General features: G+C 37.8%; 1 protein-coding gene across 1 annotated transcript; it reads right to left on the reverse strand.

Moving 5' to 3' along the window:
* Positions 1–6375: 6375 nt before the first annotated feature.
* On the reverse strand, positions 6376–13839 carry LOC115377049 (butyrophilin subfamily 3 member A2-like). Its single transcript, XM_030076902.1, has 5 exons — positions 13731–13839; positions 12756–13097; positions 12330–12608; positions 7081–7212; positions 6376–6616 (listed from the first exon to the last, which is right to left on the reverse strand). Exons 1-5 carry the CDS (start codon positions 13837–13839, stop codon positions 6387–6389), a joined length of 1092 nt encoding a protein of 363 aa, XP_029932762.1. The 3' UTR covers positions 6376–6386.
* Between the last annotated feature and the right edge of the window lie 1619 nt (positions 13840–15458).

Consider the following 15458-nt stretch of genomic DNA (forward strand, 5'->3'; position numbering starts at 1 on the left):
GCTTCCTTGGACAAGCAACAGCACGTCATACAAATATACAGGACCCACTCTCTGCCTCACAAGCGACTTTATTGAGATACAGAAAGCCGCAATATTCTGTTCTCACAGAAAGAGCAGACGAAAAGGCAGGATGAAAAAAGCGGAATGGGATTTGTTTTGTTTTATCCCTCATCCGTCTGTTCTTCTGAATTTTGTTCTGTCTTTAACTTCTGAATAAAGGTGCCGCCTGATGAAATGTTGGAGTTTTAGTGTTTTAAAATACGCTCGCCTTTTTACACAGATTAGTCAACCATTTCACCTCAGAAAGACGGTGTGCGTTTGTCTTTGATTTTAACTTTTTTTTTTTTTTTAATGAAATTACTTCTATTTTTTTTTTTTGGGGGGGGGGGGGGGGGGGTAATTTAAACTAATTAAAAAGTTATATTAAGAAAATGAAATTCACATGATTATGTTTTCAGTGTCCTGTACACACTTTGGACGCATCGGTTATAAATAACAAAAATCTGTACTTAGAAATAATATAAAGCCATTAAAACACCAAAAATTAATATTTCTTTCCAATTTTAGGTCAATCTGTGAGATTTTATGGTGATTTGCATATTTTTCCATAGTCGCGTAATAGGAATACTGGATGTATAAGTGGGGGTGGGAGGAAGTTATGTTTTATTTAAAGCGATACTGAGGCCGTCGACAAAGAAACATGAAGTACCTGACACATAAACTTTGGTAACAATTAGTTATAATAATTTTGTGGAGGTTTAAGTCAAATTGACCCCAAACATAAAAGATGTTCGTAAATTTCAACATAACAGGAGGGTTAAATGTTCCTGCTTCAACTGGGGTACTGAAAGATAATAATTAAAGAAACCATCACTGTCAATTCATCTGGTTTGCTGTAATCTCAGTGGACGCAGAGGGTGGAGCTCATATCCCTGAAGGTCTCACACCGTGCATTCAGCTGAAGAGTGTTCGAAACCCCACAGAGCATCACGCATATTTCACTTATGAAGAAAATCCCCACACAAGCTCTTATTTCAGCATGCTCATTAATTTAATAGCCTGCCATGTTCTTTTAAAATGTTCTTTTATCTGTGGATGATTGTGTATACAGTAGGCTATGCATGTGTTGTGCACTTGTTTGTTGTTGTTCAGGCATTGCAAAGCGGAATTTCGTTACACTTCGTGTAATGACAATAAAGTCTATTCCATTCTATTCTGTTCTATTGCAAAAACCCAATATTTACACTGCTGCTTTCTGTGAAGCCACACACCTAGAACAATAGAGACGCTACAGGAAGTTCTAGTTTTGCCGAAACAGCCGACGTCTGTGTTGCTGTGTGAGTTGGACAATATAAATAAATAAATAAATGAATGAATAAATACAGAGAACATGAACAGATTCTTGAGACGTTGTTGTTTAACAGACTGAACTCTTTGTCGAGGCGGACGTTTTGGTAGAACATGTATTCTCACTAACAGAGAGAAGAGAAATAAAACAGCAGATATCTTATGTAGTAGCATTTCTTGGTGTGACTGGTTTTACTTGTTTTACTTGCTCTACTAACCCTAACGCTAACCCTAAACCAGTTGTCCTCGGATAGGAGTTAATCATTTCAACTTAATTAAAACATTCATTCATTCATTCATTCATCTTCTAAACCGCTTATCCTCACTAGGTTGCTCAAAATGTGTCCCACATATTCGTCACGACCGTCAGATATTTATTTAAAAAAATAATAATAAAAAACCTACAAGGTCAACTACATTCCTGAGGATCCCTTTTCAAATCTTCAGCTCTACTGCATGCATCAAAACCACTCAGGCTCCTGGAAGTTTGCTGTTTTCTCTGAAATCTCTTCATATTTTTGGACACTGCTACTATCACAACCATAACATTTCAACACCGTCACTTTTGTATAAAAAATATTAGATTAGATTATGGAATAAATGTATACTTTTTAAGAAGAGGTCTGATGCGGGTAGCAACAGGGCGAAAACAAGCTGGTTAATGTGAACAACTCATGCTTATCATGTTGAAAGAGCAGGTTTTTGTCACCACCGTCAGACGTCACCACCGTCAGGTTTTCTGTCTGACGGTGATGACTGAAGTCTGAAAAATGCTTATAACAGTGCTCAGGATTGTTATTTTTTATACCAAATAGTTAAATAAAGTTGTTAAGCAAGAAGCCATTGACTTGAGTGGCATAAATTTTGGAAATGTATGTTGTAATGAGACCACTGTCACCACCGTCAGAGGCAGTTATATTTGTTTTAAATGAATATGCTTACAATATGTTTCTTTGGTGCTGTTGAGTTATTAAAGTAATATATTTTAATACAAAAATATGTTTTTCAAATAAAAACAAAAAAAAAAAAAAAAAAAACATTATGGTGATGGTGTTGACAAAAACACCTATTTTATGAAAAAAAAAAAAAAAAAAAAAAAGCAATGTACCGGTGAGGTTGCACCGGTACATTGCTGAACAGCCAAGACCTTGGCCTATAATGATATACCTTCAGATTTTGTAATTTAATCACTTTTTTTTTTTTTTCAAAATTATTACCTGTTTTATCCAAATTCCCAAGAATCAGTGTACTACTTTCTGGTGTGAGGGACCAAGCTGGTAGACACAAGGATTCTCAAGTTAAATTATTGAGGGAAAAAATGGCACTTATTCGCTCCTAACTCAAGGGAGAACAGAAGGAGGGTGGCATGGCTCAGGAGGTAGAGCGGTCATCTGGTCATCAGAGGGTTTCGGGTTTGATCCAGAGTGTGTCCAGTGTTAGGCTACTTCTCGGAGCTTCAGTTTGTCAGTGAAAAGCGACGTTCTTCCCACGTAGCATGGGTGTTGATCAGTCAAAACTTCCTGACCCCTTTTCCACTGAAGCACCAAACTGTGGTCCAGGTCCAGTCTCGTCCAGTCCACTGGGATGTCCGTGGCAGGTTCCAGGTGGCTCTGCAGGATGACATCATCACCAACTATTGCCACTATTGGCTGAGGAGGACCAATCAGCTGAGGCTGACCTGCGGGTATCAAGAGAAAAGATGCCAACAGACTGAATATTTTCAGTATTTTTGCATTTTATGCATCTTGTGATTTAAATTTTTGTCTTTGTGTCATGTATTGTCATGTATCAGCTGCTATGACATTTTAATTTCCCTTCAGGGATTAATCTATCTGTCTATCTATCTATTTATCTTCAGCAAAGAAATGTTTTTTATGCTACACACATTGAGAATAGCTGTAATGCGCAAAAAGTAGAAAATGTGTTGGATTTGTTCCTGTTCCAGCTTCAAAACATTCAGCCCAACTGGGGAAAAATGTTTCTGAATAAACTTGTGCAACACATCTCAGCTGTAGAAGCAGAATGGATACAGATAGGGATGAGCCGGATACTCGGCTGAAACGAGTATCCGGTACGGATATAGCACCGTTGTGTGATAGGACAGTCACACACAGCGCCCCTCCACTACACACACACAGTACAGCGGTGCCCCGCTCACACACACACACACAGGGACAACCTCAGATGTCACTCACTCAGGTGTGACAGCTCACGTCGCGTCTCTCTTCAGTAGCGGTCAGGTGTTTTCCAGCTCGCTCTTCCCTCGGATTGTAATCACTGATAGTCAGTAGAGTTTCTGCTAAACTTGACTGGTAACAGACGCGCTGCTTTTGAGCAGAGTTAGGGTTAGGGCTTAGGGGTTGGGGCTGAATGCGACTGGCCTCGTGTCTCTCACTGCCGACACAGCGGTAGTTTTTTTTTTTTAACCATCTGCTCGCTCTTACACACTTACACACACACATTAGCCGAACACACAAAGTATATTATTATTTTGATTTTATTTTGGCTGCATGCACTGAGAGTCTGACACTTTCTCACTGTAGTTCATAAAAATAAATATAGTAGTAGTAGTATAAATATTACAAATTAAGCTATATATCTATATAAATATATCTCTATCTATCTATCTATCTATCTATCTATCTATCTATCTATCTATAGCCTATATACACTCTCTCTAGTACTTCATAATTGCCTACTGCATGTGTTGTATTCATTGATGCACTTAAGAATATTCATGTTCTGTGTTATAAAAAACTTGTTCTGTAAATAAACTAAAACATTGATCTGAAGCTTCTGAGGCTGCTCTGTAAATAGGTTTCCAATAAACAATAAATATAGCAACTTCTGATCAACCAGTATCAATTTCAGGCTTAAAATAACCTACCGTCGTAAGCCCCACCCACTTCCGGTTTAGACCCCGCCCACTCCGAGTACAGATACGGATGTAGATGGTTAACCCTCCTGTTATGTTCAAATTTTACTAACATCCCTTATGTTTGGGGTCAATTTGACCCCAGCAGTTTAAACCTCAACAAAATTATTATAATTAAAATTGTTACCAAAGTTTATGTGTCAGGTACTTTATGTTTCTTTGTTGACTACCTAAATAGTCCTTTAAATAAAACATAACAGGACACTGAAAACATATCATCATGTGAATTTCATGTTTACCCGGTAGTATCCACTAAATTAGGAAAAGTCATAAAATATGAAGCAAAAAAAAAATGATGTTAAGTATGTATTTAGAGTTGTTAAAAACTGAATGGGGTCAAATTGACCCCAAACATAATAGGAGGGTTAAACAGATACAGATACAGATACAGATAGTGGTGTACTCGCTCATCCCTAGATACAGATCACTATCACTGTGATAAGAGGACAGTTTACTTCCAGGGAGTGAAGGAATGCTACAGGCCCGGTTAAGCGACTAGAAAAGGCACATAGGCCTACACATTGGTGTAAAAGGGGAAAATACATAGGCCTACTGACAGAGTTAGAATGAGGAGATTCAATACGTGACATTCCTGCACAGTAACTGCCTGCTGTGTGGACAGATGTTTCTGCTTCTAGCTCTTCCTCCCTTCGTCCAAATAAAAGTTTTGCAAGTGTTGTCGTCTTTCCACGGGATGAGATTTGATAAGATTTTAGTGATTCCGATTCCATGATTTAACAATTTTCTTATCGAGTCTCACTGGGCAAGGGGAAGAAAAAAAAGTACAAATGGGCTTACTTGTATTAACTTGTATTTTAAATATATATATATATATATATATATATATATATATATATATATATATGTGAGTGTGTGTTTGTGTGTGTTTTTGTGTGTGTGTGTGTGTGTTTATGGTTCATATTTGTAGCAGGTCCTCTGAAGCTTAGTAGACAGTCACGTAGCTCCTCTGCCAAAACAATAGAAGTAGAAGCTGTGTACTTAGTAATAGTATGAGGAAGAGAAGAGCTGTAGAGGGGGAGGAGGAGAGAGGGAGAAACCTACCATGACAGGAATGTACCAGAAGGGGACAGAGAGTGCGACAGAGAACCAACACACTGAGGCCAGATGGAAGAGACACTCTGTCCGCCAGGGCAACCATCCTTGACTTCTGAAAATGACAACAAACCAAAATCTTTAAAACTGAATTCATCAGTGAGAGCACATGGAGGAAAAACACTTTTTGAAGTGGCAGGAAGGAAAAAAAATCAACATTATGTGTTCAAAAGTAAACACTAAGCAAACAACATGAAGACTCAAAGTGATAATAAAGTTTTCAGTTGTCATCATGCTCTAATTGCTCTGAACAGATAATATCTTAAAAACGTCACACCTGTACTGCAAGTAGTTTTACTCTCAAAATGACAGTGTACTCGTTTGTCATTGAAGGTTTTTCTGCTTTTTCATTTTGAATTTGAGCTCTTGAGCTGAAAATAAATGCAGTCGATCTTTAAAGAGAACATGAAAGTTTTATTTTTCACAAGAACTCTGTGTGACGCAGGTATAAAACAGGTTGAGCTTCATTTCCTGCTTTGAAATCTCTCTGCAGATCAGGAAGTAACGTTTTTATTGTTCTGTGTAAACTTGTGTCCCAGTTAACACGGCCACTGTCCTGATGTAACACCTAAAATATCTTTACTTATAGGCGTCTCTACTAAGTTTAATAATGATTAATTACCGCGGGGAGGGGTGGTGTGTGTGTGTGTGTGTGTGTGTGTGTGTGTGTGTGTGTGTGTGTGTGGGGGGGGGGGGGGGGGGGGTTACACATATACAGTCTGTGGTAGAAAGATGATAGACTGACACCTTGTGCTCACATCCAGTTCTGCACTGAGCTGATTTATCTTCTCTGTCTTGCTTCGGGACATGAAACTGTCTTTGGTCTCCTGTAGCTTTCTCTCATGTTCTGCTCTTCTGTCATGTAGACCCAAGCTAGTCTCTCTTAGTAACTGTTGGTATACATTTTTCTTTTTCTCAGCAGCTTCTTTTTGTGTTTTTATTTCCTTGAGGTTTCTGTCATCATCTTCATCCCACTGTCTCTCTCCCTGCTTCAGCTGTCATTTGTGTCTCTGTTTGTTTCTCCGGGTTCCATCTGTTTCTCTTTATTCTCTTTCTTCTGTTGCTTTTCAAGTTTTGCATTTTTTGTGTCCAGATTCTTCGTTGTGTCACTTTCTGCACTGACTTGTTCTCTGTTTCTTTCTCCTTCCATCAGAACCTCAAGTTCTACGTTGTTTCTCACAGATTCAGTCTTCTCTCCTTCTCTCTCCTGGGTCTTGGTCTCTGTGTGAAAACAGAAGCAGGAAACAGCTGAAAGTAAAACCTGCTGTACAGTGTTGACTTAAAAGGTAAGAAACTGAAGACAATTTTCAGGTCATAAAAGGTCAGCAGTAGATTCATCATCATCATTCATCGTCTGAAAGCTGCTCATTACTTGCCATAAATGAAGGTATTACAGCAAGTGAGGCATTTAATTTCTAATAGACTTGTAATGAACACGTTTTCTGACAAAATGTAAAAATCCATCTGGAATGATGTGGTTACATTTTTGTTATATTTATGCATTATAACTTTATAAAACACACATATTTTTTGTGTTATCAGATTTTTTTTCTTTTTAACTGAACAATTACTGATATGTGTATGTTTTATTGATGTTTTATCATGAATCCCACATATAAATATAATAATAAAAAAGCTGTGATAGTAGCCTCATATCACAAAAGGAGAAAAAAATAGTGACTTACCAATTTTGTTTTGTCTCCATTTATAAACAAAAAAGGCAAAGCTAATACACAAGAAGACAACAGCAAAGCCAATGACGATATGTTCAGTGGAACAACTACAATCAGCTGTAGTTATGTCCATGAAGAAATCACCTGAAATGATAAAACACAGAGCAGCATGGATTTTATGTAAATGAGACAACAGCTGTTTACAGTTAATAATTTGTATGAATTTAAAGTCATTTTCACCTGGAATGTGAATCTGTGATTCCCTGGTTTGCTGTATTTTGCTCTGCTGAACCCTGCAGGTGAAGCTGTTGCTGTGGCTCTTCTCCACAGTCACTCTGCTGCTGACAGTATAGAGGCCATCAGGACCTCTGACTGTCTCTGGAGCTCCAGCAGAGAGGAGCTTTCCCTCAGCGTCCAGCCAAAACAGCTCAGGCTCTGGGTACCAGCCTTTACTTTCACACTCTAAAACCACTCCACTGCTGCTGATCATCACCAACTAATGCTGCTATTGGTTCTGGTGAGCCAATCACTACAGACTGTCCTAGAAAATAAAATACACAAACCGAAGAATAAACGGGACAGAACAACAGAAACAATATTTTCACCTTTTTTTTTTTTTTTTTTTTTTTTTTTTTTTTATCAGAAACAAGAAGAATCAGTGCTGGTTTGCACTAAGAATGTAACTGCACTGATAACTTGTTTATTTCTGCAAAGGGCAATAAAGCCTTTGAATCCTTGAATTAAGGGACATTTTGAAGAAACTTCAAAATCAATTTCCTAAAATATTCCCATCAGTCAGCCATGATACCCCTGCATTTTGCAGTTTTTTTTTCTGCTGACTTATTAACGATAAATAAATGAAAAAATCTCATTCTAATTGTAAACAAATGTTTTCATTCAATCCAGCAATAAGGTTCAAATTAGCAACAGCAGTGCAGTGTGGCTGCTGAGACACACAGGTTTACTGATATGGTGATTTATAATACTTATATTAACATTTGAATTAACTGCAGTGTGGCCACAGGTCTGAATGGAGCTGAAGTCGACTCAGCCAATCAGAGCAGAGGACTGAAAGGTCCAGTTTACCTGTAGAAACTGGGAGTCTGAGGATGAAGAACAGACAGGATCCAAAGCAGCTGCACACACTCCACTTCATTTTCCTCTGGGAACCAAAACAGACACCGAGGCTGAAGAAAACAGGCTGCTGACAAAGATCAGTCAACTGAGAGTCAGTTCAAAACAATCTTTAATGATCTGTGTGGCAAATCTGTTGAGTTGAGCTGAATATTACATTAATCATTATTATTATGATTATAATGATGATGATGATGATTATTATTAGTCGTAGTAGTATGAGTAGTGACAGTAGTAGTGGTGGTAGTGATAGTGGTAGTAGAAGTAGTAGTAGTAGTGGTGGTAGTAGTAAAGTCGTGGTAGTAAGACTAGTAGTGGTGGTAGCATTAGTAGTAGTAGTAGTAGTATTGATAGTAGTAGTAGTAGTGGTTGTAGTAGTAGTAGTAGTAGTAGTAGTAGTGGTAGTAGTGGTGGTGGTAGTAGTAAAGTAGTGGTAATAGTAGTAGTGGTAGTAGTAGTAGTAGTAGTAGTGGTACTAGTTGTAATATCACTAAACAACAGTAGGTAATCATGGTTTCATGTTATTATGACAGATTTCCAGCAGACGTGTGGTAATAAAATCAGCTTCAAATGTGATTATAATATTATATTATTATATATTATATATTATATTATCAGAATTCCAGCTCATTACATCAGTGTTTGAAGCTGTTTGGTAAAAGCTGCTCAACAGCGCTCCCTGCTGTTCATTTTTTATCATTTTCACATCCAGGTTCGTAAAGAGCACAGCTGCTGAACTGTTTGTGCCTGGCTGAGCAGATTCAAACCTTTCAGCTTCAGCAGGACCCACTGTGATTTAAAAACGCTCTCCTGTGTGTGTCACATCAGGTCACCTGGTCTCTGCTGGTGTGTGAGAGCAGAAAATTGCCTGTTCCAAAGTTGCCACGTTTAAGTCATGACAGTCAACTCTCCGAATGCTAAATACTGAACCCACATCACTTAAAAACATAGCAAGCAACAGTTTTATGTTCAGAAACGATCGTCTCTGAATCGTCCCACTCTGGACTTTGTGTCTTAACGCTCAAATGAAGCCTTAAGCAGTTTGTAAGAATCAGTACAGTGCTGTTATTTTCACTGAGCAAGTTATTACTACAGTATCTGCTAGCCTCCATCTCACACACAAATGCTAGTTTAATAAGCTGGCAACAATAAACTGCTTTTTAAGCCAACATTTGGAAACACATTGGTATAAGAATTGAAAAAAAGGTCATCTCACCTGTTGCATGTCGTGTGGAGTCACTTCACCTCAGCAGGAAGGTGCTGCATGACCAAAGTCCTCAAATAAAGATGTGATAAAAATATAATAAAACACACTTTGATCCTTGATTTGGGTCACTTGTAGGCCCACTGTGTGTGTGTGTGTGTGTGTGTGTGTGTGTGTTTGGCAGCCTCTGATCTGCAGAGCGTCACACCCACCAGAGGAGAAACCATTCTGCAGTTACAGGGCTGCGGCAGATTTACTGGCTTTAACATGTCTGCAGAAAATCAACCAGGACATTTAGGTAGTGTATATATAGCAAAATTATTTATTTACATTGATGCTGACAAACCCAAATACTGTTTATTCATTCATACACAAACACAAAGTCGCCTGAAGTTCACAAAGTTGTTGATCATGAAAACTTGATAAAGAGCAGGACAGCCTTACATGAATTATCATTAAGCAACAATCTAACAATTAATGCTAATTATCACAACATTACATAAACAGAAAGCACTAAGCAATACAGTATCTCAAACAACAACAATAACAACAACTCCACACAAGCATAAATATCATCCAATAAAAAGTGGAAGCATAACCAAGTTTAACAGTTGCCCTGTGGCATTGGAAATGGAAATGGTATTCTCTTATTCATTCATCCATTCTCTTTATCAAACCCTAAAGATCAATTGATGGAGATTTACAACACTGACTGTACAAACAAATCAATTAAATGTAATTACAATCTATTAACTACAATAAAACAGTTCCAACATTCAAAAGATATTATTTCCTCTTCTTTCTCTGGTTTCTCTGCTTTTTGCTTCTTAAATCGTCATTTAGAGCAACTGGGTGATGCTGTTTTCTCCTTCAGTTCCTCTAAATCAGAGCAGGATTATCTTCCCACAGCACAGGAAGGCTTTATCAACAGAGTTTAATAGTTGAGTAGATGCACTCTCCTGGTCAGCTGCATGACCCAAACCCATGCGCCCTGACTTGAAATTCCACAAAGATGCTTAAAAAAAAAAAAGTAGATAAATTAGCCAAACTTGAATCTCCAGATGTGCTGCACATTCACTGGGATTTGATCTGGTGATGACAGGAAGCTCCAAATTTACAGAATTCATCCTGGAAGAGAAACTTATATTATTTGTATCAGAATTACACAATATGCTAAGGTCATGTTGTAACTCAAAAAAAAAAGGAAAAAAAAAAATCTCAGATGCGGAAAAAAGAACAAGAAAAACTACAAAACTGACTGAAAAGCCAGTTTCTATCTGTACTATACAAGCCTCACTGTAACTGTAAATGCTGCTTCTGTCAAGGTTATCGTTCTTATTTTCCATATTGTTTTTAAAACAGTAAGCACTGTAATAGTTCATACAGTCTGTGGTAGAAAGATGATAGACTGACACCTTGTGCTCTATGTTGTCCTCTGGTTCACAGGTCTGCTCTGTTCTCAAGGCTCTGTTTTCTCTGTAGGGGCTGTGAAAAGTTTACTATTAATTGCATCAGTCATTGTCTTCATCACATCCAGTTCTTCACAGAGCTTATTTATCTTCTCTGTCTTGTTTAGGGGCATGAAACTGTCTTTTTTGTCCTGTAGCTTTTTCTCAAGTTTTGCTTTTCTGTCATGTAGAACCCAGTTAGTCTGTTTTAGTAACTGTTCATATTCATTTTTCTTTTTCTCAGCATCTTCTTTCTGTGTTTTCATTTCCTGAAGGTTTCTCTCCCTCTCCTCCCTCTGTCCCTCTGACTCCTCCAGCTGAGATTTGAGTGTCTCTATTTGTTTCTCCAGTTCCTGTTTCTCTTTATTCTCTTTCTTCTGTTGCTTTTCAAGTTTTGCATGTTTTGTGTCCAGACTCTTTGTTGCATCACTCTCTGCTCTGACTTGTTCTTCTCCTTCCATCAGAACCTCAAGTTCCATGTTGTTTCTCACAGATTCAGTCTTCTGTCCTTCTCTCTGCTGGGTCTTGGTCTCTGTGTGAAAACAGAAGCAGAAAACAGTGTTGAATCTGAAAGTCAAACCTGCTTTAAAGTGTTGACTTAAAAGGTGAGAAACTGAAGACAGTTTTCAGGAGAAGATAAGAGGTGAACAGTGTCATCATCATCATCGTCATCATCATTCATCATCTCAAAGCTGGCAACCTGGAGTAAATTTTGAGATGCTGCTCAGTATTATGTGGCATAAAGTGTTGCAGCAGTTTTTGGATTGGGTAAGGTTCATGCAACATTTTGGCCATTTTTGACCACTTGAGAACTGATAAACATGGTTAAAGATCCATCCGAAATACCACATTGGGACACCAAGACCTTGAGGAACACCACAGAAAAATTCTGCTCATAACTTGCCATACACCAAGGTGCCATTACAGCAAATTAAGTATTTAATTTCAAACAGACATGTAATGAACACATTTGACAAAAATACTTTTGGCTTGGGAGCAAAAATCCACTTGGATGATTTATGATGATTGAGCAGTTACTGATGTGTGCATGATTTATTGATGTTTTGCTATGAAATCCCACATTCAAATATAATCATCAAAAAGCTGTGATGGTAAAAAAAAATAAATAAATAAAATGAAAAGGGGGGGGGGGGGGGGGGGGGGGGGGTGAATAATGACTTACCAATTTTGTTTTGTCTCCATTTATAAACAACGAAGGCAACTCCAACACACAACAAGACAACAGCAAAGCCAATGACGATATGTTCAGCAGAACAACTATAAACAGCTGTAGGTGTGTCCATAAAGAAATCACCTGAAATGATAAAACAGCATGGACAGCATGGATTTTATGTAAAAAAAAAAACAAAAAAAACAAACAAACAAACAAACAAACAAACAAACAAACAAAAAAACACCAGTTTTTTACAATTAATAATGTGCCCATGCCATAAATAAATTATAAAAAAAATCACCTTGAATGTGAATCTGTGTCTCCCTGGTTTGCTGTATTTTGCTCTGCTGAACCCTGCAGGTGAAGCTGTTGCCGTGGCTCTTCTCCACAGTCACTCTACTGCTGACAGTATAGAGGCCATCAGGACCTCTGACTGTCTCTGGAGCTCCAGCAGAGAGGAGCTTTCCCTCAGCGTCCAGCCAAAACAGCTCAGGCTCTGGGTACCAGCCTTTACTTTCACACTCTAAAACCACTCCACTGGGATCTTTGTTAATCCCAAGGACAGGAGAGGAGACTGAACCTGATGAGGAGAGATTTCACACAATATAAATTCAAGTTCAAGCTGATTTAAAGCACAATGTCACATTAAAGGGCTTTACATCCCCACAACTTAACAACAAACAGGTAATCCAAAACTGAAAAAACAGGAAACTTCTGGCTGACTCACCAACATTGAGCTGTATGAAGGTTTCTCTCCGTATCGAGGGAATGAAGCATCTGTATCTTCCCTCATCAGAGAGTTTGACCTCAGAGAGTTTCAGTGAAACGTCTCCATGGTTCAGTTTGTTAATGAACAGAGATGTTCTGTCCTTGTAAGATGGGTTTTGATCAACTAGAAGACCCACACCATCACGCCACACGTAGATAAATTTGGGCTTCAGGTCAGGTCTCGCCCACTCCACTGTCATGGCAACAGCATCCATGGCAGGTTCCAGGTGGCACGGCAAAATGATGTCTTCACCAAGTATTGCCACTATTGGCTGAGGTGGACCAATCAGCTGAGACTGACCTGGGAAGAAAGAGTTTTGTTTCATATTTCTTGCTATGAGAATATAATTGGTTCAATTCTATAGGTTGCATGTCCACCAAGAAAATTTTTACCTATTGCACATCTCCTGGAAACATATTTGGTGTGATTAAAGTCTGCTAAATGTCTAAATATTGTAGTTTGGTGTTTAAGTTAAATAAACGCCTCTTGGCAACGGGGAAAGAAATAATCAAGGAAGTGCATGTCAAAATAATCTCTGAGTAGGATTAAACTTTAGGAGAATCATAACATGAAGTACATAGTGTTCTTTTGCTGATGCCTTCTTGGGACACAGGTCCCTCAAAATCAGTAATCAATTAGCTGACTTGACAAAACTGTGTGGATTAATTTCATTGGAAATCAACTCAGTCAGTGCAAGCTTGTAAATCAGGCTCTGTGTGCACCGATGAGACCACAGTGGTAGCCTAAAAATGATCAAGCCCTGTCCCACACCTCATGAAAAAAATCCTTAAATGATAGATGGAAAATGGCATAAAAATGCAATTCGTGCATGTGCCATAATAATAATGAGTCAAAGTGCATGTGCACGTGTGTATGTGTGTGTATGTGAATGTGTGTGTGTGTGTGTGTGTGTGTGTGGTTTATGTAACGTACCTTCACAGCTGCTTGTTAGAAATAGAAAGACAGCAGTGTGATGGAAAACCAAAGCAGTGAAGACGCTGAACTGAGATTTAATGGACAGTCCGTCCTTCAGGTGAGACATCCTCAGCTTCTGAAAACTGATGATTTATTTATTTATTTAAATATATAAGTAAATTAAAGGTGCCATTGTACAATTGCAATTTCCAAAGCAATTTTTGGCCAATATTACATTCAACACTTAAATAACTATTATATAATATAAATGGAGATCATAGTTTGATTGATGAATCAGCAATCATGAATATTGTCTTCACTCTTAATTATATTAATACTAAAACTATACAACATGTTGTTAGTGTAAATTGTACCTAATTATCTTCAGCACTGATGATCCAAAAACTATAAAACAGATACTTGTACCACCAGCACCTCATTATCTCTTTTCTGCAGAGGAACACTGATTCATCTTATTCATTGTTATCATCTACAGCTATTAGCACAGCTTAAATTTCTCAGTTTTAATTTTTTTCCCACAATTTTGCTGTATTACTTCTTAAGCATTGATTTTTTTTCCTGCTTTATTTCTACTCAAATTAACCTTATAGTCCCTCCATGTTTCATTAGGAAGCATTAAGCTCCTGCACTCAGTCACTGGCAAAACACACTTCTCTAGTTCCCTTAAAATGCATCCTCCATCCTCCATGTTGGATAATGTGACAGGGTATTTGGTAAACAGCGCCCTCTGCTGGTCATTCCTCCACTCTTTGTTTCATTGACTGCCCCGGACAAATTATTTTAGATTCAATCTTGGCTGTTTCAGACCTACACACTTAAAAAAGCTTTAAATAAAAACATGCTGCCATTATTTTGCCACTGCTGAACTCTTAATATCAAGGACCAAAATGGAAATAGGTTTTTAACTTTACTGTGTTAACTCTGACAGATTTTCAAATTAAATCCCATTTTTTTAAATAGTCATAGAACTAAACTAAACTAAACCATAATAAATTCTCTGCTGTATGCACTGTGCTCTCCTGTTGTTTGACTTTCACTGTGGAGCTGAATGAGAACGGTGCTGGAAAAGTAGTTTCACTTGCATTTGTTCCCAAGAAGATAACATGTTTTGCTTCTAAGATACTGCTTTTTTACATTTTGAATAATTAAATCACAGTTAAGTTTATTTTAAATACAATGTTGTGATTATATTTTGGTTAATTTTATCATATGTAGGACCTATGAGTGTAATGAGCAACGTTCAAATATGAAAAAAAAAAAAAAAATGACTCTCCAGGGTTGTCTGCAAACCAGCTTTTCTTCTAAAAATTTTTTTTTTTTTTTTTTTTATTTAAAATTAAGGAAGAACACTACCAGAACAGGCTATACTTAAGAACATATATATACATACCTGTTGTACGTCTCCTAAAGTCACCTCCAGCTGCCTCAGAGTAAAGTGAACTGCACGGCCAAAGTCCTCAAATAAAACAATAAAAAACTGTAGGCCCTCCTTCGTACTGGTCATTAATTTGTGTTTGTGCTTTTCTGCCTGCAGCCCAGATTAATGTGCACGCCTGTTAGATTACAGCTGCATCAAACACCAGGGGAACTTGGACATATCCTGCATACGGCCTTTAAATGAATTAGAATTAAAATAAAGCACGCAAAGAAAATAACATTTAATTCCACAACTTTTTATTTCATTCACATGGTAAGATGTTGGTTCACCAAGAGCTGCCAGAACAG

The sequence above is a fragment of the Myripristis murdjan genome, chromosome 18 (genome assembly GCF_902150065.1).
Source record: "Myripristis murdjan chromosome 18, fMyrMur1.1, whole genome shotgun sequence".
Taxonomy (NCBI): domain Eukaryota; kingdom Metazoa; phylum Chordata; class Actinopteri; order Holocentriformes; family Holocentridae; genus Myripristis; species Myripristis murdjan.